This window comes from Rhododendron vialii, chromosome 2a, assembly GCF_030253575.1.
Source record: "Rhododendron vialii isolate Sample 1 chromosome 2a, ASM3025357v1".
In the NCBI taxonomy this organism is placed as follows: Eukaryota; Viridiplantae; Streptophyta; class Magnoliopsida; order Ericales; family Ericaceae; genus Rhododendron; species Rhododendron vialii.
This window is the reverse complement of record NC_080558.1, coordinates 44292931-44316235: the sequence shown is the minus strand read 5'-3', so window position 1 is coordinate 44316235 and position 23305 is coordinate 44292931. Positions and strand designations below refer to the sequence as shown.

The 23305-nt window shown below is 37.6% G+C and overlaps 1 protein-coding gene across 3 annotated transcripts; it reads left to right on the top strand.

Moving 5' to 3' along the window:
* Window positions 1-6609: 6609 nt before the first annotated feature.
* Window positions 6610-21907, top strand: LOC131315641 (glutamate--cysteine ligase, chloroplastic). Of its 3 annotated transcripts, XM_058344816.1 has the most exons (17): window positions 6610-6727; window positions 9099-9475; window positions 14816-14966; window positions 15197-15304; window positions 16419-16511; window positions 17718-17801; window positions 17945-18013; window positions 18085-18155; window positions 18242-18310; window positions 18753-18846; window positions 18973-19062; window positions 19154-19234; window positions 19667-19759; window positions 20116-20196; window positions 20287-20356; window positions 21351-21445; window positions 21533-21907. In XM_058344816.1, exons 2-16 carry the CDS (start codon window positions 9108-9110, stop codon window positions 21440-21442), a joined length of 1614 nt encoding a protein of 537 aa, XP_058200799.1. In that variant the 5' UTR covers window positions 6610-6727; window positions 9099-9107; the 3' UTR covers window positions 21443-21445; window positions 21533-21907. The 3 variants fall into 3 exon arrangements, with proteins under 3 accessions (XP_058200799.1, XP_058200800.1, XP_058200801.1); XM_058344817.1 differs by lacking the exon at window positions 16419-16511; XM_058344818.1 differs by lacking the exons at window positions 6610-6727; window positions 9099-9475 and adding an exon at window positions 14434-14507.
* The last annotated feature ends 1398 nt before the right edge of the window (window positions 21908-23305 follow it).

The window sequence follows — 23305 nt, the reverse complement described above, 5'->3', positions numbered from 1 at the left end:
TACCTTAGGTTTCGGTTCTTCCTCTGATGCCTAAGATCGGGCGTTTTCAGTAGTGAATAAGTTTTGAAAAAGAATTTGTTGCAATCAAGGTGTTAGGTGTTTTCGGTAGTGAATAAGATGTGTCAAGTTATTTTCAATAGTGAATAAGTTGCATGTAAATGGGTTTGTAAGTAGAATTATTGTAGTAAGAAAAAATTTTGCTACAAAAGAGTAAAATTGGAAAACTATTTTCGATTGCCGGACACCGCACGCTGTGAGGGCCCACTCCGGCCTTGCACGGATGATCCGAGTCGTTCCATAATTTTAGAAAGAAAAAACAAGTGGATATCACGAAAAATTAGCTAGATCCGATATGTGTAGGTGCTCGGATCAAGCTTTTCATCTTTGAAAAATTGGAAAACCAATCTTTCTATTTTTTCCGAGTTTCCAAAAATGAGAAGCTTGATCCGAGCACCTACACATTCGGATCGAGTTGATTTTTCGTGTGACCCACTTGGTTTTTTTTTTTTTGTTAAATTATTGAACGACTTGGATCATTTGTGTGGGGCCCGGAGTGGGCCCCAAACGACGTGTGGTGGCCGGCCATCGCATTTTGCCTTGGATGACTGTAGCACTTCTCAAACAACAAGAAGCACGTGGTTGCTTCACTGATTTCATTGCTATTAATAATAAAGCCCATTTTTTGAACTTTATCTTGGATATTTGAAAGGATTGTGATTTTGGCATTCCAAAAATTGATGGATGAGCTCTAAAACTGAACTGTATTAATACACAAAATGACGTCGTTTTGGAGCCCCTCCATCAATTTTTAGAGTGCTAAAATCAATTTTCTATTTAAAAATATATTAGTGTATAAGTAAAAGAAATTTATTTTTTCGATTTCTCTCGTGGTGAAGATTTAATAATCCATAAGAGTTTGTTGCAAATGAACAAACGCGAAAAAAATATGAATAAGGACAAAAGGAAAAAAAAACCCAGAAATCTCCTCAAATGAACAAGGCCTAAGATAGTACTCATTGCGTTTGGTTCACAGTTTTGGAGTGAAAATTTTGTGTTAAAATGTAAAAACATGTGATTGAATGCCTCATCTCAAAGATGAGTGGGTCCCATTGACTCTCTCAGAAGAAAAAAAAAAAGTCTGTTCTGATCTCGTTCTTAAACACAAGCGTGATTTTCATGGTCTAATTAATTAATCAGTAGTCATTCATTAATTAATAGTATCAATATGCACGCGAAAAACAAAATGAAAAGTCACCCCTAACAATCTAGGCACGAGCCTCACGGTTTATCGTAATGACTATCCAAAGATTAATTTAATTGGTTAGATTTGACGATTGAAACTAATTACTAAGTAAAGAAACAGATGAAAATCGTGCTATTGAGATTTGCGAGAAACTAAACAAACAGTGACCATACTGACGTTGCACCGACAGCTACGCAGGGTCCATGGAGGGTTTTGCGTGAAAAATTCGAGCCATTCAATGATTTTTTTTTTTAAAATTGAGTAATCCCAAGAAAAATCAGCTCAATCCGATATGTGTAAATGCTCGATCCATTTCTCCAATTTTTCAATCAGATAACAGAATTGAACGACTCGGATTTTCCGTGCGAGACCCGTAGTGTGCCCCATGTAGTCGTCGGTACAAGTTCGGTATGGCCACCTAATAAGCACATAATATTGTATATTATTGTGCTTAATTCATCATGTTTATCATGTTATTATAGTTATTATTAATGTTTTATATGATATTGCGCGTGAAATATGTTTTTATTGGTTTCAGATAATTTAATATAAAGTATATCTGTTGACACCAAAATTTGACTTGACCACTCGCGCTCACAAAATGAAGCCGCTCTTGTTTGGGCCATGCAGGTGGATTTGAAGTGCAAAGATTAAAGGAATAAATAATGGGAAATTGAAAGTGGAAAGAATTTTTTTTTAAAAAAAGAAAGGAAATTGGAGGTGCTCATTGAATTATAACTACCCAATATACTCCTTCCGTCCCAAAATATTTGGTATTTTTCGATATTCGCGCCGTTCTTTAAACTCTTATATCTCCCAATTTATGATATTTTTTATAATTTTAAAAACTTTGTATTATAGATCTAATCGAGAACTATCAAACAAGATCCATATTGCATATTGTTAGAGATTCATATTGGTAGATACAAATGATTGAAAACTGACATAAATATCGAAAAAGTCCAAATAATATGGGACGGAGGGAGTAAGATCCATTTGCTTCAAGATTTAAATACGCCTGAAATGCCAGTGGCAAAATTCTATTATGCTTTCCGAAGTGAAGTGTACGCCCACGTGGCAGCTTTTCATCCGTTGGATCATCCCATGGTTAAGTTTGACTTCTCATCTGGACCATTGATCTCTTTGCTCACCTAGGCGCAATGCACTGGATAATTTTCCAGCCCTTGGTCTTGTTATAATAGACGACAACATATTTATATTGCTGGCATGGGTTCTAATTCAGCAGTAATGAATGAGCTTCCATAGGCCACGTGGTGATGGTCTGTACGTCCGATCGTGCTTTGGTTTGGATCTCGGCCGTTTATTCATTTCTCAAAGTATCGTGTGTGCGCCATACTGGATCATTTTGCTCTAAGCTCTCTCAGCCGACACCCTCACTCATGCATACACTCACTCATTTATGTGTATATATATGCATGGGTATCCGTCCAAAGGGAGTGGGGAGGAGGAAAAATTCCAAAAGCCTTCTATTTTGCCTATGTTCCACTCCACAAATGGCCAACTAAACTATCAGCTTAGGATGTAGGTAAGTCCTAGCTTTATATCTATGGTTTCTTTTATTTTGTAATTAGATCAATTAAATGTGGTGATGATTGTATAATCCAGAGGATTGTCTTAATCATTGGTTTTCATTGTCAAATCTCAACCATGTGTTTATTTTCTGTGATTATTATAAATGCAAAGGTTATACAATTGTTTTCACGTCACTTAGTATATTGTAAGTTAAGACAAACTATGCTCGTGAGAAGACGGGTTGTGCCCATGACCCTAGTTAGTGTTAGTTTAGCGTGGACAGCCCGTGCCTAATCAAAGATGGTTTGTTCTTAATTTACATGTACAAGAACTTCTTGAAAGATAGTATTTTGGCTTGTAGCTAGAATATATCACTGCCACATTGATTGACCTAATTATGAAATTAGTTCAAAATACCTCAAACCATTGATTATAGAGTTAGTGGCGGATCTGATACCCTAAGTCGTCCTTTCATTTGATAAAAATCTAAAACCTCTTGTTTTCAGTAAATTTAGTTCATAATCTAAATCACCAAATCTCTGCCTTTTAATTATTTTGAAAGTCAATTTTTATAATTGAGGCAATTCCTAGTCCCTGTAGATCGACACCCGTACTCCCGCTTTACTACTAAATCCATTTGCATATTTTACGGGTTAAATTTATCTTGATTTGTCTTAAGGAAAGCATGATTCGCGTGCCATCTATATTTTTTTTCTGTAATTTGTTTTCGTTTCGGTTTTTCCCGATTTTTTTTTTAAATTATTGAACGACTCGGATCATTTGTGTTGGGCCCCAAACGGCGTGCAGTGTCCAGCCATCGCATTTTGCCTTGGGTGACTGTAGCACTTCTCAAACAACAAGAAGCACGTGGTTGCTTCGCTGATTTCATTGCTATTAATAATAAAGCCCATTTTTTGAACTTTATCTTGTACTGTATATTTAAAAATATATTAGTGTATGAGTAAAAGAAATTTATTTTTTCGATATCTCTCGTCGAGAAGATTTAATAATTCACGAGAGTTTGTTGCAAAATGAACAAACGCGGGAAAAAAAAAAAAAATATAAATAAGAACGAAAGAAAAAAAAACCCCAAAAATCTCCTTAAAGGAACAAGGCCTAAGACAGGACTCATTGTGTTTGGTTCACAGTTTTGGTGTGAAAATATAAAAACATTTAATTGGATGTCTCATCTCAAAGATAAATGGATCCCCTTGACCCTCTCAGAAGAAAAAAGTTTGTTCTGATCTCGATCCCCCCAACCCCCCCCCCCCCCCCCCCGGCGGGGGGCTGCTATTCCGGATTTTTGGGCCCACTCCGGTCTCGCTCCGATGATCGGAAACGTTCACTTTGTAGAGCTTATCGAGTAGAATAATTATACAAAAAATCAGCTTAATTGGATATCATTAAGTACCTGATCAGAACCTTTTTATTTTAAAAAGAATGGATCCGAAACACTGAATCAAATCCACTGTAACCCATGGACTGAGAGTTATATGGGCTCCGATCAGGCACTTAATGATATCCAATTAAGCTAATTTTTTGCATAGTTATTCTACTCGACGAGCTCTACAAAGTGAACATTTCCGATCATCGGAGCGAAACCGGAGTGGACCCGAAAATCCGGAACGGCACCAGCCCCCCCCCCCCCCCCCCCAATTACTCATTCCACCCCCCTACACAGCTGCTCTCTCTCAGATCTCTTTTTTTCAAAAGTAATTGACAGAGAACGAATCTCACACCTCTGTCCGCCTCTTCCCTTGGTCTCTCCCGAACTGCGAATCTCTCCTGTTCGTGCCTCTGTCCGCCTCTTCCGCATGTCTCCCTTCTGTGAATCTCTCACGTTCGTGATTGGAATTTTTTGACCCATCTTCTCAAATCAGAAGGTAGCTAGTATAATCTTCAAGTGGGGAAGCCCAAAATGTTACGTGTAGCATCAATAGGACAATTTTTGGGTATTTCTAGGTATCTTACCTGGTTACATATTATTTGCAATTTCAATCAATCTTCAACAACTCCAACTTGCCAATGGACTCTAGTTCAATTGGCATCTTCTGATCCTCTCAATGTGTTAGATTAAGATTTGAGCTCCTACAAGCGTTTGCGATTCAAGGCTAAAGTTAGCCTCTAAATATCAAAGTAGACTAAACTACTAAGATCTCGCTATCCCCCGCTATTGATGTATTCAATATTGCAAAAAAAATAAAAATACTCCCAACTTGGTTGTGTTTCGGTCAAGACTTGTGTATCTGATGTTCAACTTCCAAACAGAACTTATCGGTTTTACTAATCACCGATCAAATACTCATGTAGGCCCCATTTGTTTGGGCGTAAAATATTTTCCGGTAAAATGTTTTACCCATTTTCTGGTGTTTGGTTGCGTAAAATATGATAAAAATATTTTACAAGTAAAACATTTTCCATTAATTGGATGAAAATGACTTACCCTTAAATCTTCCGTAAGTTATTTTCCAAAATGAACCCGCTGCCTTCTACTACAATTTTCACTACTCAGTTTCCATGATCGTCCGTACATACTGACCCATGTTCAATTATTCCAATATTCTTAGATCTCTCCATCGTTTAAGCTACCCCCCCCCCCCTCTACACTAATTTGTCGATTTCTGAAAATATTTTTCAAGTGCCAATCAAACACCGAAAAATAAAATTTTGAAATTTGTTTTCTGAAAAAATATTTTACATGATACAACGAAACAAACGGAGCTGTAATGTCAACAGAAAAAAAAAAAAAAGAATTCCATAACATTTTACACAACCCAAACCTCGGGAGAACCAGCACGGCCAAACCAGTCATGGCTCCTCACTTACTTTTAAGATACTCATCCGGTGGAGAATCAAACCCCTGATCAAGGAGAGTTCTCCCTAAGTCAATCACTCGCCCTTACCAATGGTGCAACCCGAGTGTGTGACCGTAAGCATTCTGTAAAGATGAATGGCTTTACAAAGGGCGAACTAATCCTACATTCATACGCTCTCTTGTGATATTATCTAGAAACTTAAACACAAGCGTGACTTTCATGGTCTAATTAATTAATTAATATCAATATGCACGTGAAAAACAAAATGAAAAGTCACCCCTAACAACCTAGGCACGAGCCTCACGGTTTATCGTAATGACTATCCAAAGATTAATTAATTGGTTAGATTTGACGAATGAAACTAATTAAAGAAACGGATGAAAATCGTGCTAATGGGATTTGCGAGAAACTAAACAAAGAGCCCTTCTACGGCCACATACGATGACCATACTGACCTTGTATCGACAGCTACGCAGGATTCATGGAGGGTCCTGTGCGAAAAATTTGAGTCATTCAATGATTTTTTTAAAAAAATGAGTGACCCCGAGAAAAATCAACTCAATCCGATATGTGTTGATACTTGATACAATCCTTCAATTTTTCATTCAGATAACAGGATTAAACGACTCAAATTTTCCGTGCGGAACCCGTAATGTGCCCCGTGTAGTCGTCGGTGCAAGTTCGATATGGCCACCATTGGTGGGCATAACATTTTCGAGAAACAAAATTAACACCATTAATCCAAAATTGGAAAACCGAATCAGAGGCACAAGAACACCGGTCCTAATATCAACCCGTTGCCAAGAAACCGAGCTCCGAAAACTCTAAGCAACGTGGTGGGGGTCTTTAAGGAAAGCAGGATTCACGTGCCATCTATATATTTTTTCTGTAATTCGTTTTCGTTTCGGTTTTTCCGTAATCAGTCAGTTTCGATCACTTTGTTTTCTGTATTGTGACTCTAGACCATCTATTTTCTTTCTCGGACTGACAATGGATACTAACACTTTTGCTATTTAACTCCCCGTCCAGAGCCTCAAATCACCAACGCCTTTTTGCTGTCTGGCCAGCCACACCGAATAAGTAAAGACAGCCGACATTCAGAAATTTCCATTCCTAGAAAGCAAATATACTCCAGGTAATCTCTCTCTCTCTCTCTCTCTCTCTCTCTCTCTCTCTCTCTCTCTCTCTCTCTCTCTCTCTCTCTCTCTCTCGGTCCCCTAACTTAGATTAATTAGCAATAATAAGTCTGGGATATTTGACCTCGACAAAATCTTCATGAAATTGAAATGACAAACAAGAAGGAACAATAGTAAAAGAACTAAAGCCGAATGGGTGATCCAAAGCTGTCTTAGCCAAGATGTCGGCTCATTTGTTGGCCTCCCGGAAGTCATGGTTGAGTGACACGGTTGTGAAGCTCTCCATTAATGGCCTGCAGTAAGATCGAAATTAGATTACTCAAAGGATGAGTAACTTCACATGTTCGGTCTTGGATGAGGTTAACAACAGTGATAGAATCAACACTAATACGAACGCAATGATAGTCAAGATCCTTTGCCAGCTTGAGACCATCTCTCAAACACCATAACTCGGCTGCCAAACCTTGAACAAGAACCAATCTTCCATTGGAAACCCACCAAGAGATTTCCACTGTGATCTCGGATGAGCCCCTGGATGCTGCATTATCCAAATGATCCAGTGCTCCATCCGTTGTGTGATACTTATGTTCTAATCGGCTAGGATTAGTTCAGTTAGTCACCCTTGTACATTTCGGAATGGGAGTGACCTCGGAATGGGAGGTCACGGGTCGATTCTTGCCGGGAGCAAAGATTGATTATGTCTTCCCTTTCAATGTGGGTTCTTTGTTAACTTATTTGTCTCGTTAATGGGGCTGTTAGTGGGGCTTAGTGTAATTGTGGGCTTATGCTTGGTTTAATGTAATTTAAATATTTGTTTTCTTCTAACGCTTGTAACAATAAAAGTGATACGGATGTTCTTGTTACTCTCAAAATTTTGGTAATTGTGAGTATGTACGATCTATATTTATTTTATTTTATTTTATTTTTTTGAAATTTTGTTGTCAAATGGTAGGAGAAATATACAAGTATAAGAGTTACATGAAACCTGAAACAATTCTACTATGAGAGTGTCTTTTTCACGAAGCCTCAATGAATATCATGTTTATGGAGCTGTTCAATCTCGCACATCTATTTCAGTTTTGCACGATCTAGATTTTAATGAAACTTTTTCGGAGAAAAGTTAATCACAATCAATTATGACCGGTCATAATTAGTTTTCAATCAGAATTGTCCAAAAACATTTTAAACGGTTGTGATTGAGCTTCGTAACTTCTTCTTTACGGAACAACCTTAAATAAGATTTTCTCTTATACTATTATTATAAGTCAAAGCCAACTACTAGGCCCCACAGGGGAAGACAAATAAATCTACAATCAGTATAAGCTCAACTCAACTACTAGTCCCACTAGACGGATAAATAATCTCAATAAATACAAAGGGAGTAACACCCACACGCAGGTAGGGGGATTCGAAATCTTAACCTCCTAATGAGATATAAGAGTACTAGCCAACTAAACTAGCCCCGGCTAGTTGGTTTGTTTATGGGAATCTAGATGATTTTTAGGGACGGAACCAGGATTTTATAAATGTGGGAGCGAACAATGAACAACATTTTGAAATTTCAAGGTTCGGAAATCTAATAGTTTGTTTGGTTTAGATTTTGCGGGAGGTTTTTTTGGTAGTAAGTGGAGAGAGACAGAAAAAAATGAGATTAATAATTGAAGAAAAAACTTATGGAAAACCGTGTGTAGAGAGAAAAATTGGGGTTTGAGATCCGAAACGAACACATTCTTAAAGCATTTAAGACTCTGTTCGTTTTGGGATTTTGGATTTATAGATAATGAGTGTAGAAAAAAATAGAGTAATGATTGAAAATATGGGTAATAATTAGAGAGAGATATAGAGAAAAAATGAGAGTAATGATTGAAAAAAAATATGATAATGATTAGAATCCAAAATCTAAAACCCCAAAACGAAAGGGGCATAAATGTCTAAATAATACCCAATACAAAATACAATAGTTAGGCGTTCTCAGCAAACAAAAAAACCTACAACTACTATTAATATTCATTTTTAAAAAAAAAAAAACACCCCGAAACCGCATGGGGGCTTGGCCCCCCGTATGCCCACACTTAAATCTGTCTCTGATGATATTACGTACCGCAATTACTGAGGTCTAGTTGTGCAATGGCTAGCTGAATTCCAATGGTAAAACAAGCGTGGATTTGATTCATGTCTCAGTTGGTTTGAGAGAAATACTTGTTGCTCAACATTTATGATCATTTGACTAAACTTGGAAATCAAAAACCCCTTTTCCTAGCTAGCTAGTAAAGTGGTAAACAACTGATCGATTTTCTCTGCGAAGTGTGAAGGACTAAAGATTTCTCGCGCGTTACAAATTCATTTTGTGTTTGTATGTTGATTTCACAGGGGCACACCATGTCAGGACTTCTGTCCCACGTACGGGGTCCATCGTATTGCATTCGCTCCGAGAACATCAAATGTATGGTGGACTGCAGCAGTTTTGTTTCCAACATAGGAAACAGTTCGGATGCACCCAAAACGGACACCCACCTTATAAGTTTCCCGTCCTTACGATTAAAGACGACGACAAGGATGATCATGCAGAGATTACATTTAGAGAGTTCTGGTTCTGGTTCTGGTGTGCAGTACTACAAACGAGGGCACCGTGTCATTGTCGGTGCGAGCCCGTCAACGGAGGCTGCCGCGATTGCTACAGCGCCACTGAAGAAAGAGGATCTTGTCGCATACCTTGCTTCCGGGTGCAAGACTAAGGAGAAATGGAGGTTCAATTTCTAGCTCTTATTTTGGTACTTTTAGATTCAAGTGGCCGGCATCGATCTCTCAGTTACAAATTTACTCAGCATAATTATGCTGAGTAAATTTGTAATTGAGACATTATGTTGTTTTGTTTGTTCGTCATAACACGACTATATTCTTTCTTAGTAGTAAGTGAGACAATTGTTTGGAAAATACAGCAATAAAAGAATTCTAAATAACAATTTCATTGACAATAGCGTAATTACAAGTTACATAAATAAAAGAGATTACAATGAACGGATATACAAACAGATTTACAGGAATATTAATCGTGTTCTGTGTGATACCTTAGTCTCCTTAAGAACGATTCACCGCCTACCAAGGGTGTTGTAGGATGCGTCGGTGTCTTCCTCCCAGGGTTGGCTCAGCTAAACCCCAAGCCTCCGGAACACCTCCGTCGACTGCCTTGGCGAACTGAACGAACATGTCACAAGAACGATATATTAGAGTGACTTTAGGAATTCGTGAACTTTTAGTACAGAATGAAGAACGGACTGCCCATCATATACACCTCAAGTAGCCTTTGTAACAGCTAGGAATTGAATTCACAGCAATTGAATTGGGGAAAATTGCTGTATTGAACAGGAGCTTCAATTCTGTCATCAACCATACATTATGGGGTATTAAGCAGCTGAAAACTGCTGAAAATTGAAGGACCTCGTCTAGATACAGTGAGGGAAGTCTTTCGATTGCCTCAAAAGACCCTCTGAATGCCCTTATTTTCATTTACAATATCTGGAAATTTCCCAATAACAATCACATGGTTAGGCTGTCACCCCTCTTATCTCTGAGACAAATCTTGAGGGTCATGACTTAGTGAGCATAGCCTAACGCTTCTACCTATTGACTATTGCTAAACTAATACAAAGGCGAAACCAGAAATTGATTTTGCTCTGAGCTAATTCAAATTTTTTTTTTCGGTGGGCAAAAATAGTGTAAATAATATCCATACGGGCAATCTCTAATAAATAAGGCCTGTAATCTATTTCATGCAGTGCACATATTGATAGCATCATCATACCATTAACCTCGCATGTTGTGAATGCATGTCCAGATTGTAACGAATGAGGACATTAGATATCTATTACTTAAGAGTTAATGCAGTAGTATCTTTAACATGCACAATATAAAAAAGCGCTCCCGTAAAAACCCTTGGACATCAACTAATCTCATAACAAATCTTAAAAAATACTCCAGATTTTTTTCCCAATTATACTCCTATTTTAAACCTAAAAGAGTAAAATTTTAAGAATCAACATTTTAAATTTAAGCACACCAGCCAGTATTCTGTATCAACTAAATCAATAAAAATCTAAGTTCATCAGTCAGTGCTCTGCATTTAAGAATATAAGAGCAAATCTAAGCAAAACAGCCAGTGTTGCATTTAACAACATAAATACAATTCTAAGTACATCAGCCAGTGTTCTGCATAATACGAAAATACTTACGAATCTAAAGCCTCACGATTCGAATCCTTGAATAGTATTCGGGGAAATGAGAGGCCGGTCACATTTTTCTGTTGGGGTTTTGTGCCAACCATTTTTTGTCATGCTAATTCAGTCAACGCCCATTTTATAAATGCTTTTACTATTTTGCCATTGTCATATTTTTCACCCACAGAATTTACACCCCAAGAATTCACAACTCTCAGAATTCATACCTCCAAGAATTCACAGGCCCAAGAATTCACACCCAGTTCCATTCTTAGGGGTGTGAATTTTTTGGAGGGGATGTGAATTTTGGCGGGTGTGAATTTTGAAGGATGCAAAGAGTCCTTTACAGAATTCACACTCCCAAAATTTCATACACCTTTACTAAATTCACACCTCTCAGCAGAATTCACACCTCTCAAATTACATAAATATGTCTAAATACAAAATTCACACCTCCAAAAATTCACACCCAGTTCCATTCTTAGGAGTGTGAATTCTTCGGAGGAGGTGTGAATTTTGAAAGATGCAAAGAGTCTTTTACAGAATTCACACTCCCAAAATTTCATGGGCGCTGCTATTCGCAGCCCTCTATTTACTCCCATAGCCCGTTAAAATTTTTTAATTATACTCGACAGTTAGTTACCGAAATTGAGATATATTTTCAGCGTCCAATTACCGAAATATAGTATTTTTTTCAACAGATGTTTACCGAAAATGCATGTTCGGCAGTTGTTTACCGAAAGTTGAACATATTTTCGACATGTAGTTACCGAAATATAATCTTGTTTTCAACAGCAATTTACCGAAATGTTATTTATGATTTTCAACAATCATTTACCGAAATTTAATGGGCTACGGGAGTAAATAGAGGGCTGCGAATAGCGGCGCCCAATTTCATACACTTTTACTAAATTCACACGTCGCAGCAGAATTCACACTTCCCAAATTACACAAATGTCTAAATACAGAATTCACACATCATTTGCACAATTCACACTCCCAAATTGATCAATCCACACTTCTAAATACAGAATTCACTCCCCTACATTACACAATTCACACCTTTTTAACAAATAATTCAATGCAACTTTCACTCTTCATTCCATCGCCAAGTCACCGGATAAACCAAGCTCGAAAACAATAGAGGGGAGCAAATCAGCACTTTTACAATGTTTTCACTTCGACTGAACATACGTATTTACCTGTTCATTGTTCAATGAAAGCCTTTGAAATTTCTAACATAAACTGTACTACAATACTACTGCTAAAATTGTGCGAAATACTCTAGATCCAAAACAAGTACATTAAAACACGATGACCGCTACTGATAGATCCAAAACAATGGTCACAGATCACATTATTTTAGCAGAAATTTTCAATATGCAATTTTGCAAGTAAAAATAACTTGTACTCAACGTCGGAAATCGAGCAATCGCAACCTAATATAATAATATATTACAGTGGAACCCATACGAATGTGGTGGAGAAGATCTGGAGCATCGAGCTCACTGATTCTTCAAAGCCTTTACATCTGCATCTTGTTTGAGTAAACTCTCGTCCTCGAGAGCCATCTGGATCAGTGACGATCCAAGCCCCTCAACGATCGCGAGCATGATCTTTCTCATCTCCAGCCAGAAATCCTTCAGATCGACGGTCTTGCTCCCGTCGCAGTTGAACTTCTCGAAGATGGAGTCGTAGAGCCGCGCCAGCTCCTCCAGCGCCATCACCACGTCGACGCCGATGTGCGTCTCGAGGAGCCGGAATGACTCGAACGCCTTGCGCAGCTTGGATCAGGACAGGACGCCGTCGTGGTTGAGGTTGAGCGATGAGAACATCTCACGCTCTTAGGCTCTGTTCCAGAACGGGTTTAAGTTCTTATTTTTTGTCTAATAAGAAGGGTTGTTCCACAAAATGGTGAACAATTACTTATTTTTTAAGAAGATAATTTCAAGTTCAAAAATTATGTGCTTACGCAAATAATTTTCTTATGAATATGGATTTTATTTGATAGATCTCATTGAGATATTTAATACGGTGCAAAAAAAATTAAAAAATTACTTTTCATTTTCGTTATTTTTGAGTTTGAAAATGTGAAATAAACTGCTTATTTAAGTTTTGTGGAACAATCCTTCTTATTTTTCTTTGAAAAGTTACAATAAGTACTTATTTTATAAGAAGGTTTCTGGAACGGAGCCTTAATCTGCTTCTGCTTCTCGTCCATGGCTGATTCGGGGAGAGAGAGAGAGAGAGTAGAAGTTTTCTTTCTCTCTTCTCTGGCGGGTAATAAAGGTGAGGGTATTTGGGGTACTTCACTTAGAAAGGGGCTTATGTGGGTAGAGTTTGACATGGGGTGGACCTGGGTGGATAAACCAAAATGTTGCTGGTACAGCAGCTTTCTGTACAGATAGCACGTACAGCGGCCATTTGGGCTCGTCTTGGGTCCAACAAAGATAATCGGAGCCGCTCATTTTGTTCAATATATTTTTCTTAAGGTCCCTGCAAAAAATCAGCTCCATCAGACATCGTTAAGAGCGTTTGCGAAGCATTCAAAATTGCTTTAGAAATTTTTCTATGCAATTTTGGACGCTTCGTAAACGCTCTTATCGATGTCGGATGGAACTGATTTTTTGCAGAGACCTTAAGCAAAATATATTGAACAAAATGAGTGGCTCCGATTATCTTTGTTGGACCCGAGATGGGCCCAAACGAGCGTTGTACGCGCTGTCTGTGCAGAAAACTCTGTACCTGTAGCAGCATTCGTGGATAAAAGAGGACCGGCCAATAAGAACCCTAATTGTATTGGGAAAATGACGGTACATGACGTATTTTGATAATTAATATCTGTCAATGACATGCTAAAATATTTGTTAATACTGAAAATATCCTTGGCGGGTATTAATTATCAAAGCACGTCTTTGACCGGCATTTTCCCATTGTATTTTTGCATAAACGTAGAAATTAATGGGTTGGTGACTTGGTGGGTTGGGCTAAATAAATAAATGAGTTAGGCTAAAATTATTTGGATTAAAATTTTACATAAACTTTATTTATGAAAATTGATTTTGGTGCTCCAATTTTGTACGCAGGCGCTCTATTTTGTATATAACTTCACGTTAAAAGTTGGAGAGCGTACTTCCAAAATAGAGCGCGCTAAAATTAGCATCCTTTATTTATTTTTCTTTGATTTTCTGAAGTGGACCTGGGCTACACCCAAACCCACGGTGGGTGTACTCCTGCCCGGGGACCATGAACACTCTCAGAACACACACTCTCTCTCTCTGTCCCAATTTTGAAAAAAAATTCTTTCAGTCAAGAGATGTTTTAAAATTCGGACTATTGATTATCCGAAAGAGATTTGCCGCCTCTGTGAATAACGTGAATAAGTTTTTCTCCACGTACACAAATGCTCTTCCTTGAATACCGCTTTCTAGCACTTTGTTTGTCATCAGTTTTAAGAAAGTTGAAGTAGGTTTTTTTATTTTTTTTTATTTTTATCAGACCGTTCAAGTAGATTTAATTAGGAGGAATTCGGTTGCCAGGAGTCATAATTTCAATCTCACAATTGGTAAGTGTTAAGGGTATGCTCTTTGGGGTCTTGCTTCTAGATCCTATTTCATTGTTTGGTGCAAAATAGCGGTGAAAAGAAAGGGAAGTTGGAAAATTTTCATTTCCATTATTTAGTTGGAAGAAAAAAAGAGAAGAAAATAAAAATTTCAAGTTGAGTGAACAGTAAATTTTTCCTCTTATTTTCTGCCCATTTTCTTTTCCTTTCCTTTTCTCTAGGTTCCAAACAGAGCTTTAGTCCTTGTAGCTGACATTTCCCCCAATCTATTTTATTCTGAATTGTTAAACTTAATCATGTCCTTCTTGCAGAATAGGTACAGAAAATGAAAAGTTTGGCTTTGAGATAAAAACTTTGAGGCCAATGAAGTATGAACAAATAGCAGATTTGCTAAATGGTATTGCTGAGAGATTTAATTGGGAGAAAATAATGGAAGGTGACAACATTATTGGACTAAAACAGGTAAAATTTTATTCAATTTTGTTTATCAGAATTGGAAAACTTTTCTCGTGAATACCTTTCTTTGTTGTGGATGTTGATGCCTGATATATTTGGTTCAAAACCAATGAACGTGTTTTGCCTACTTGTTATTTCTGGATGCATTTCTCTGTTCTTGAAGTAGCACTTGACATGTTGATCTCTTCTACTTTTGGCGGATTCTCAAGAGCTTCTTCACATTAAATGTTGTGCAGGGAAAGCAAAGCATATCATTAGAACCTGGAGGCCAATTCGAGCTCAGTGGCGCTCCTTTGGAAACGTTACATCAAACATGTGCAGAGGTTAATTCACACCTTTATCAGGTATGTCGAAGTGTTTTACTCTAAGCATATAGGTAATGTGTAATTGTTCTATTGACGAGTCTTCAAAGATTTATGCTTTCATGTCAAAATGATTAGTTGTTTGTTTTAATTCTTTTTTTTTACTAATTGCTAAGCCTTTGGGTATGATGGTTCTTTACCGGCTAGACGGCTAAGCAACTTAGTACTTTGATCACATTTATGATTATAATTAAGGAACACTGGACAAACCCTATTTCAGGATCATTTGTGAGGTTAAGAATAGACATAGGTAATGATATATATACTCACAAGTTGTTCGTTTGAGTTTGTATGATTTCGATTGTTAGTAACTCCGAAGCAGTAATGAACTTTTCCATCCTGGAGGCTTAACCGCAAGTTTATTGTACTATCCAAATAAGAGCAGCGAGAGAGCATTGGATGCATAAATTTTCTGAAAATTTGACGTTGGAGATGAGTTTCTGGTGTTACAACTGAGTTTCCAGTATTTACCAGGTCGCTGGTTGTGCTCTGCAGCCCTTATTGGTGGAAACGAATCATCTACTATTCAATTGAGTCATTCAATGTATATTGGGCCCAAGTGATGTGATGTACTCTTTTCCGTTACTCCATACAAATTAGGCCTTGAGCACGCAGTGGCGGGTTGATGCATCGGACAAACTCCCAACAAGTACAATAAACGGGGAGAAAAACAAAGAGTTGGATCGACTTAATACAGGAATTCTAGTCACTTTCCAACAATGTCTATCCGCATGCAGAGCCCAAATTTAAGCCCAACATATCGAGTTTCCTGTGCCAGTTTCTTGTGTGAATTCTCCAGTCTACCTTCTAATAGTTGAAAAGGCAGGAATGCTGTCATGAATCATTTCTACATTTTTGTGGTGCTTGTTAGCTTTTTTCTCCTTGCATCGTGTAATACTAGTATTTTTAGGTTGATTTTTGAATTTTATTCTTCTTCTTGTTACATAGCCATATTATTTTATGCTTCTCCTTAGACACATGACAATGCTCTCTCACTCCCTCTCGCCAGAAATATTTCCCTGCACGGTTGTTTAAGACAGAAACATGTACTAAATTGGACGTTACCGGTGCCTTTTCCATTTACATTGATGAGCAGGTCAAAGCTGTTGCAGAGGAAATGGGAATTGGATTCCTGGGAATTGGTTTCCAGCCTAAATGGGGCGTAAACGACATACCTGTAATGCCCAAGGTATCACCTCTTGGTACTTCCACCTTTTGGGTTAGGACATTTGTCGTGTGCTGCAGGATCTCTTACTTCTCAGCTCCACTGCTAAATGTTGAATTCTATCAGAGGTTGAAAGTTAAATCTTGCAACCAACAGTGGCTGGTAAGGAAGCATCAAGGAAAATAGGCAAAGAAAGTAGTTAAGAGGAATAAGAAAAGAGAGGGAGAATTCTAGGCACTCTCACTAAATTCTCAAGCGATCAGACCTAAGAAAAGGTGCATCACAGACCACATATAATAGCGAGCCAAACATTTTTCATTCATGATCCCCAATTAGCTTAAGCAGCACAAATATATAGAGGGCTAATTGGTGGCCAAGAGAGCTTCCAAACTGAGAGCATGTGAGAATCGGTGGTTGTATGCGGGGTTTTATTTGGTGTCTCTAGTATTGTTGACCAATGGAATACCCTTGAAAAATTGCATCCATTTTATGCCAAGTTCCGAGAAAGTTGATGATAGAGGTTTCTCAGGACTTAGGGCATCTAGATTGCGAAATTCTTCGGGCTGGACATGAAATAGGAAGGAGAGTACAAATAAAACACATGCCTGACAGATACAGATTGGACTGGCTGTCCACAGAAGTAGTTGATGTTTCCTTGTGGAAGTTAGTTTTACACATATCTCTCAACCCTGCATCTTTTTTATCTATACCAATTTCATGTTCTGTGCTCTCTCGCTATCGGACTAGAAAGGAGCCATTATCTTAGCTTTTTTTTAATAGGTATAGGAGAAATTGTATTTCTCATTGTATAAAACCTGTAATTCTTGGTGTTTGCTCAAGGTTAACTTTAGTGAATTGCTAGTAGAGACTCACCTTTACGCTTGCCTTCGACGAAGTGAGAAACTCTGAGCCATTTAGTAGTCATGTTAAGCTTTTGATCTTTCTTTCTGTTTCTGATCTAAGGCTTTTGTTGAAAGAACCACATCATACTGATTTCTTCTTCTTCTTCTTATTTTTTGATATATTGCTTTACATCTGTACAGTCTCATTCCATCGGGTCACGATTCCTTCATCATTTGATCATTTTATTTTCTAAGTGTTGAATTTTTATGCTAATTCCCATGCCATTTTGTCCTACAAAACTATTATGATGTTTGTTTTCTTATGCCATTTATTCAAACGTAGAATACTTCTATTACCTGTGTGTACTGACATAGTTTTTTGGCTCAGGGAAGATATGAAATAATTAGGAATTACGTGCCTAAAGTTGGTTCTCTGGGACTTGATGTGATGTACCGGACATGCACCGTTCAGGTACAGGAAATGTAAATGTAACAGTTTTTGTGTGGTGGTTTTCTTAAAATCAAGACTCTTGAAGAAACTGACCATTTTTGTTTATCCTAATAATAGGCTTGTTCTGAATGAGAAATGATGGATATCTTTTCTGGCTTTAATAGGTCAATTTGGACTTCAGTTCTGAGGTCGACATGATCAAGAAATTTCGTGCTAGTCTTGCCTTGCAGCCTGTATGAAACCTTTCTCCTCCTTGTTTTTCCTTTGGTTCCCTAGAATCTAACGAGCATAGTTAATGAGACAGATCGCAACAGCACTGTTTGCCAATTCGCCTTTCACTGAAGGAAAGCCGAATGGTTATCTTAGTATGAGAAGGTTACCATAACTTACCTTCTACTCATCAATTTTCACGTTGCAGCAATTTCCCACTGGGTTTAACAGTTTCCTGTATGTTTCACCAGTCAAGTCTGGACTGATTACGATAACAATCGCACTGGCATGCTTCCCTTTGTTTTTGATGACTCCTTTGGGTAAGTTTACATTTTCTTTAGAACATTGTACTGTATGTGTTGATATTTTCTGGGGTCTCTTCTAGAATGTAGAATGGTTTTATAAAGCTGGGTTGATGAATAATTACCTAAGCACAAGAGGTATACACAAATTAAATGTTGGATGAATGGAAATCTTTTTTCTTTTAATAATAATCCTAAGTAGGGAATATTTGTTATGGTGAATAAGTTGATGGCTTTGTATCTATCTGTGCTCTATCATTCAGAAAGATGAAGATTGGATCAGCCATGGCCCATGAGAATACTCTGCCATCTATTTAATTGGTTTAGTTCTTTTTATTACTTGTTCCTTCCAGTTTAGCACTAAAAATTTAAAAAACCTATGTTGTTTCTTTTAGTATCTTTAAATAGTCTGACCAATAATAGCAATGATAAACCCTTACATTTTCTTTTCTGGGCATAGGTTTGAACAGTATGTAGATTATGCGCTTGATGTGCCGATGTATTTCGTCTATCAGAAGAAGAAGTATATTGATTGTTGTGGATTGTCCTTCCGGGTTATCATCTACCTTTGTTAATTTCTGAACTGATTTTAGGCTCTCTCTATATATCAACTTTGCGATTTTGGCCTTTTACATTTTGCTTAATATATCTTTAATGCTTCGCTTGTGATGATGTTGCAGGACTTCATGTCCGGAAAACTTTCTCCCATTCCTGGTGAATTGGCAACCCTCAATGATTGGGAGAATCATTTGGCAACAATATATCCCGAGGTTTGTGGTTGCTGAAGAGATAACTTTAGGAAAGTTCCCAGTATTTTGTTATGTTTCTCGCTAAAAGCCATAGTCTTCTTATCCCATGCAGGTCAGGTTAAAGAGATACTTGGAGATGAGAGGAGCTGATGGGGGCCCTTGGAGGAGTTTATGTGCATTGCCTGCATTTTGGGTATTTTGCCTCTTTGACCTGTACTCTTATAATAAACACATTTTGTGCAGAACTTCTCCCCGAATTAAACTTGCTGCTATCAGGATTGTTAAGAGAATGATACGATGTGTTGATTTGATTTCTTGTCAATGCTAATTTAGCCATTTTGTCAGGATTATGAATTTGCATACCGTAATTTTTTTGTAGGTTTCATTGAGTACACAAGATTAGATAGAAATGAAAGTGTTAATTGACTACTATACTACCATACATTTCGAAAAATCTATTCATTGTCATCTCATTCCATTTGTTAGCTGATTAATTGTCACTCTATATATCTGATACTTTTGTTTCTTATCAAAACTCTATCTGATACTTGACAGCTTGCATTGCTGAAATGATGATTTCTCTGGTTAGATGTAGTTACATATGATGTGGATATTTATATTTCAGGTGGGTATATTGTACGATGAGGTTTCTCTACAAAGTGTGCTAGACATTACAGCTGATTGGACCCCAGAAGAACGACAAATGTTGAGAAATAAGGTACATATATAAGCCTATTTCTATGCAAAAAGGATGGTACTCATGCTGCTATGATCTGCATCTTAAATGTTTATGCATTTCCGACTATACAATAAAAGTCATTGAGGAGTTGTTGAATGATAAGCTAGAAATGAAGGATGCGTGGTTTGGATCTTGCAGTTTATGGAATTTTGACAATCAAGTGGTTAGGATAGAGTTATATATCTGAGATGGGATTCAACTCCATCTGATATATGTGTACATTATGAAACTTACAGTTGTTTTGATTTCTGTAGTAGTGTGGTTGATTACTAGAAATATCTATTCAATATTCATTAACAAAGAACACAAATGTGATTCCAAATGATAATTCATAGGTACCAAAGAGTGGCCTAAAGACTCCATTTAGAGATGGATTGCTGAGGCATGTAGCAGAAGAAGTTGTAAAGTTGGCAAAGGTGACTTGGGATACTTGTGCTATTTTCGTCATAGATGCCGAAAACCATGCCGATGATATTACAATACACGGTTTCTGTATTCTTTTGCAGGATGGGTTGGAAAGGAGAGGCTTCAAGGAATCAGGATTTTTAAATGAAGTGGTTGAGGTGGTTAGAACAGGTAAACTTAACCAGGTCTATTAAAGATGGCATACTAAAATATCCGTTTTTCGAGTTTTCATGGTGTTGGAAACTTGGGAGTGGGTTGGTAGTTGGGGAAGATGCCAACCACTTATTTTGAGATCTGAGGGGTGGATGGAAATCATATGCTTTGTATTCTATTTCTTTTTGCACCCGAGAAACTGGTTAGTTGTGCGCTTGCTTGTGGGGGGTGTCATCACTTACTGTCCTCTCTCCTTTTTGTTCTCCAGTATTCGTTGTCTGTTGATCACACAACCATTCTCGAGGTGCCTTTGAATATAAATATTTATCTTTGTATGTTTGTTTCCAAATATTTTGATGCATGTGTGCTGCTTGCACATTTGCAAGATAGGGAACATATCGAAAACGAGGAAAAAGGGTTGGATGCAGCATGGGATCTGATAGCGGTGGTTGTTCAAGTGAATTGGATAGATGGATAGAGGGATAGATCTGTACACGGATAATCGTATATACATGAGACACAGGGACAGCAAGTGGGTGAAAGACATGAGAAAGAGAAAGGGGGATGGCATTCGTGTTGGATTCAGCAGTGGGGGGTGGTAGCCCACTTTGGTGGATTGATGATTGCTGGGATGTGTGTACGTATGAGGTGGAACAAGTTTTCGATCTGAGTGATTATCCTCATCAACCGTATACTAGAAAGACATTTATTGGTTACAAAATTTGTAACATCTTATAAGTAAGAGAACCATCTCCGCGGGTATAAGTTGCACCCCGGTCCTTGCTGACTGCCATCATAGTTTTACTATATTTGCTTACCTATCAAAGAGAAATATAAAGCGGTCACTCCCAAAACAGATCTCCTCCTTAATGTCGCAGGAGTACATGTTTTTGCCGTGATTCTATTGTCTAAAACGGGAGGTCGATCTGAGATGGTGTGCTTCTTTTTCTGGACCATTATCCTAATGGATGCATTACTGAGCTAGCTGATTTGATTTTTGTTGTTTTGGCAGGAGTAACACCAGCCGAGAAGCTTTTGGAGATGTATCACGGAAAGTGGGGGGGACAATCCGTTGATCCTATTTTTGAGGAGCTGCTATACTGACAGGTAAATTAAAATGTATCGTCCAGCCGGCGCTTCATGGGCAAGGTTCAAATGTTTAGGTTGTAACGTCGATTGTTGTTGTCCTGACAGAATCATTTTCGGTCTACACCGTCCGGCGCTTCATGGGCAAGGTTCATCCCAATGTTTAGGTTGTAACGTCGATTGTTGTTGTCTTGACAGAATCATTTTCTGTTGATAACCCCCGGACTCCGATTTTAGAGGAATAATCTGGATGTCTATCCTTGGCACGAAGCTAAGCTTTTCAAGCAACTCATTTTCTAAATGTTTGTTTTCGGCGGTGGTGGAGTCAGGATTTTGGCCCAGGGGAGCCAGTTTAATAGACTCTTATTTTTTATCGGAACGTGTATTTCTTATATTATAAAGTTTTTGTTTTTCAATACATTACATTGGTGCATTGAGATGATTCTAGCCTAATGTAATTAAAGTAAAACAATCATTTTGTTTTTTTCGTCTAGGCTACTTCAATAGTCATATGTTTATTTTTCATTTATGAAAGAAATTGAGAAATGAAAATGTTCAAAAAAAGAAAAAAACAAATTTTTTTTTTATCAAATCAAACCAAAACTATTAAGATTATATGAAGTTATACACAAATAACTATTATTAATACTCCAAATCAGGTATATACAAAATAAGAAATTTAAAACTCGGCAGCTCGAGAGAGGCTGGGGCTCCCCGGCCCCAATATAGCCCCCGCCCCTAGTTTTCGATCGGCCATATCTAGCAATTGACTAAAAATGTCAAACCATTCTTTGGAATTGTCCGTGCTTGAAGACACAACGCAATGTAGTACTCCCTCCATCACTTTTTAAATATCCACTACGGTTTTGCGTATCATTTTCAATTACATATATCTCAATTCCTACAAAGCAAGGAAGGAGTTACATTCCAATTCCTGCATAAAGAAAAAAATCACTGGAATTAGGAAATTTCCCCCATGAACACACTCTATCTTTAATATGAGCCACTATAATGGAAAGAACATCTTCAGAAGTGCAGGATTTTTGAGAGAAGATCCTAGCATTTTGTTCCAGCCAAATGTAATAGAGTGTAGCCGCCAAAGATTCTAGGCCCTAGCTGTTATTTTCAGTCAATCTTTCAAGGCTACAATTAATTTTCAACTTTGAAAGTTCAAGCCTGGCTAATATTCCACGACTTTTACGTTATAGCAACTAAAGCATGATCTCAGCTATTGTAAATATAGAAATGACACGTGCCTGAAAACACGCACGAATGTAATTCAGCTTCAACTTAAACGGAGAAACACCTGATTGATCAACTTGAATTTAAGTACCATAAAGAAGAAGAAAACAACAACTGCAAGTGGACCATCCGAGTTGAAACAAAAGAAAAATATCTCTTTGTGCAAAAAAAAAAAAAACCTATCTTTACGTGAAAAGCCGAAGTCTCCAATCACGTTATAAGAATTTAAATTCAATCAAAAAAATATACTCTATATCGGGTCAACATTCGTAAAACCCAGCCCGAAAAAAAAAAAGGCAACATCTCCAATCACGTTATAATCAGTCTTGTAAAACAATGATACTTGGGAGAAAACGTTGAACTAATAAGGACCAATCTACATTTATACTAATTCACACCATCAACCATTCCTACTAACTCTAAAAAATGAGAATATATTGCAAGATGCACTATGAAAGACCATTTCAGAGTCAAAACACATGAGAAAATGAATGGGAAAAAAAAAAGAAGAACTTATACAAAATCCCCACACTGATACTTCAAAGCTCCACTTCTGGTTCAACCTTCTAAATCTAACAAACAAACTGCGAAATTTCACCAACTCATAAAAGAAATATAAAGCATTAAGAGCGGAACTCA

Excerpts from the sequence above, each read along its gene's own strand:
- LOC131315641 (XM_058344816.1), top strand. The coding sequence starts at position 9,108 with ATGTCAGGACTTCTGTCCCACGTACGGGGTCCATCGTATTGCATTCGC. Across the intron at positions 9,476-14,815 it reads AAGACTAAGGAGAAATGGAG|AATAGGTACAGAAAATGAAA; the intron begins GTTCAATTTCTA and ends TCCTTCTTGCAG. Across the intron at positions 18,014-18,084 it reads CTAGTCTTGCCTTGCAGCCT|ATCGCAACAGCACTGTTTGC; the intron begins GTATGAAACCTT and ends TTAATGAGACAG.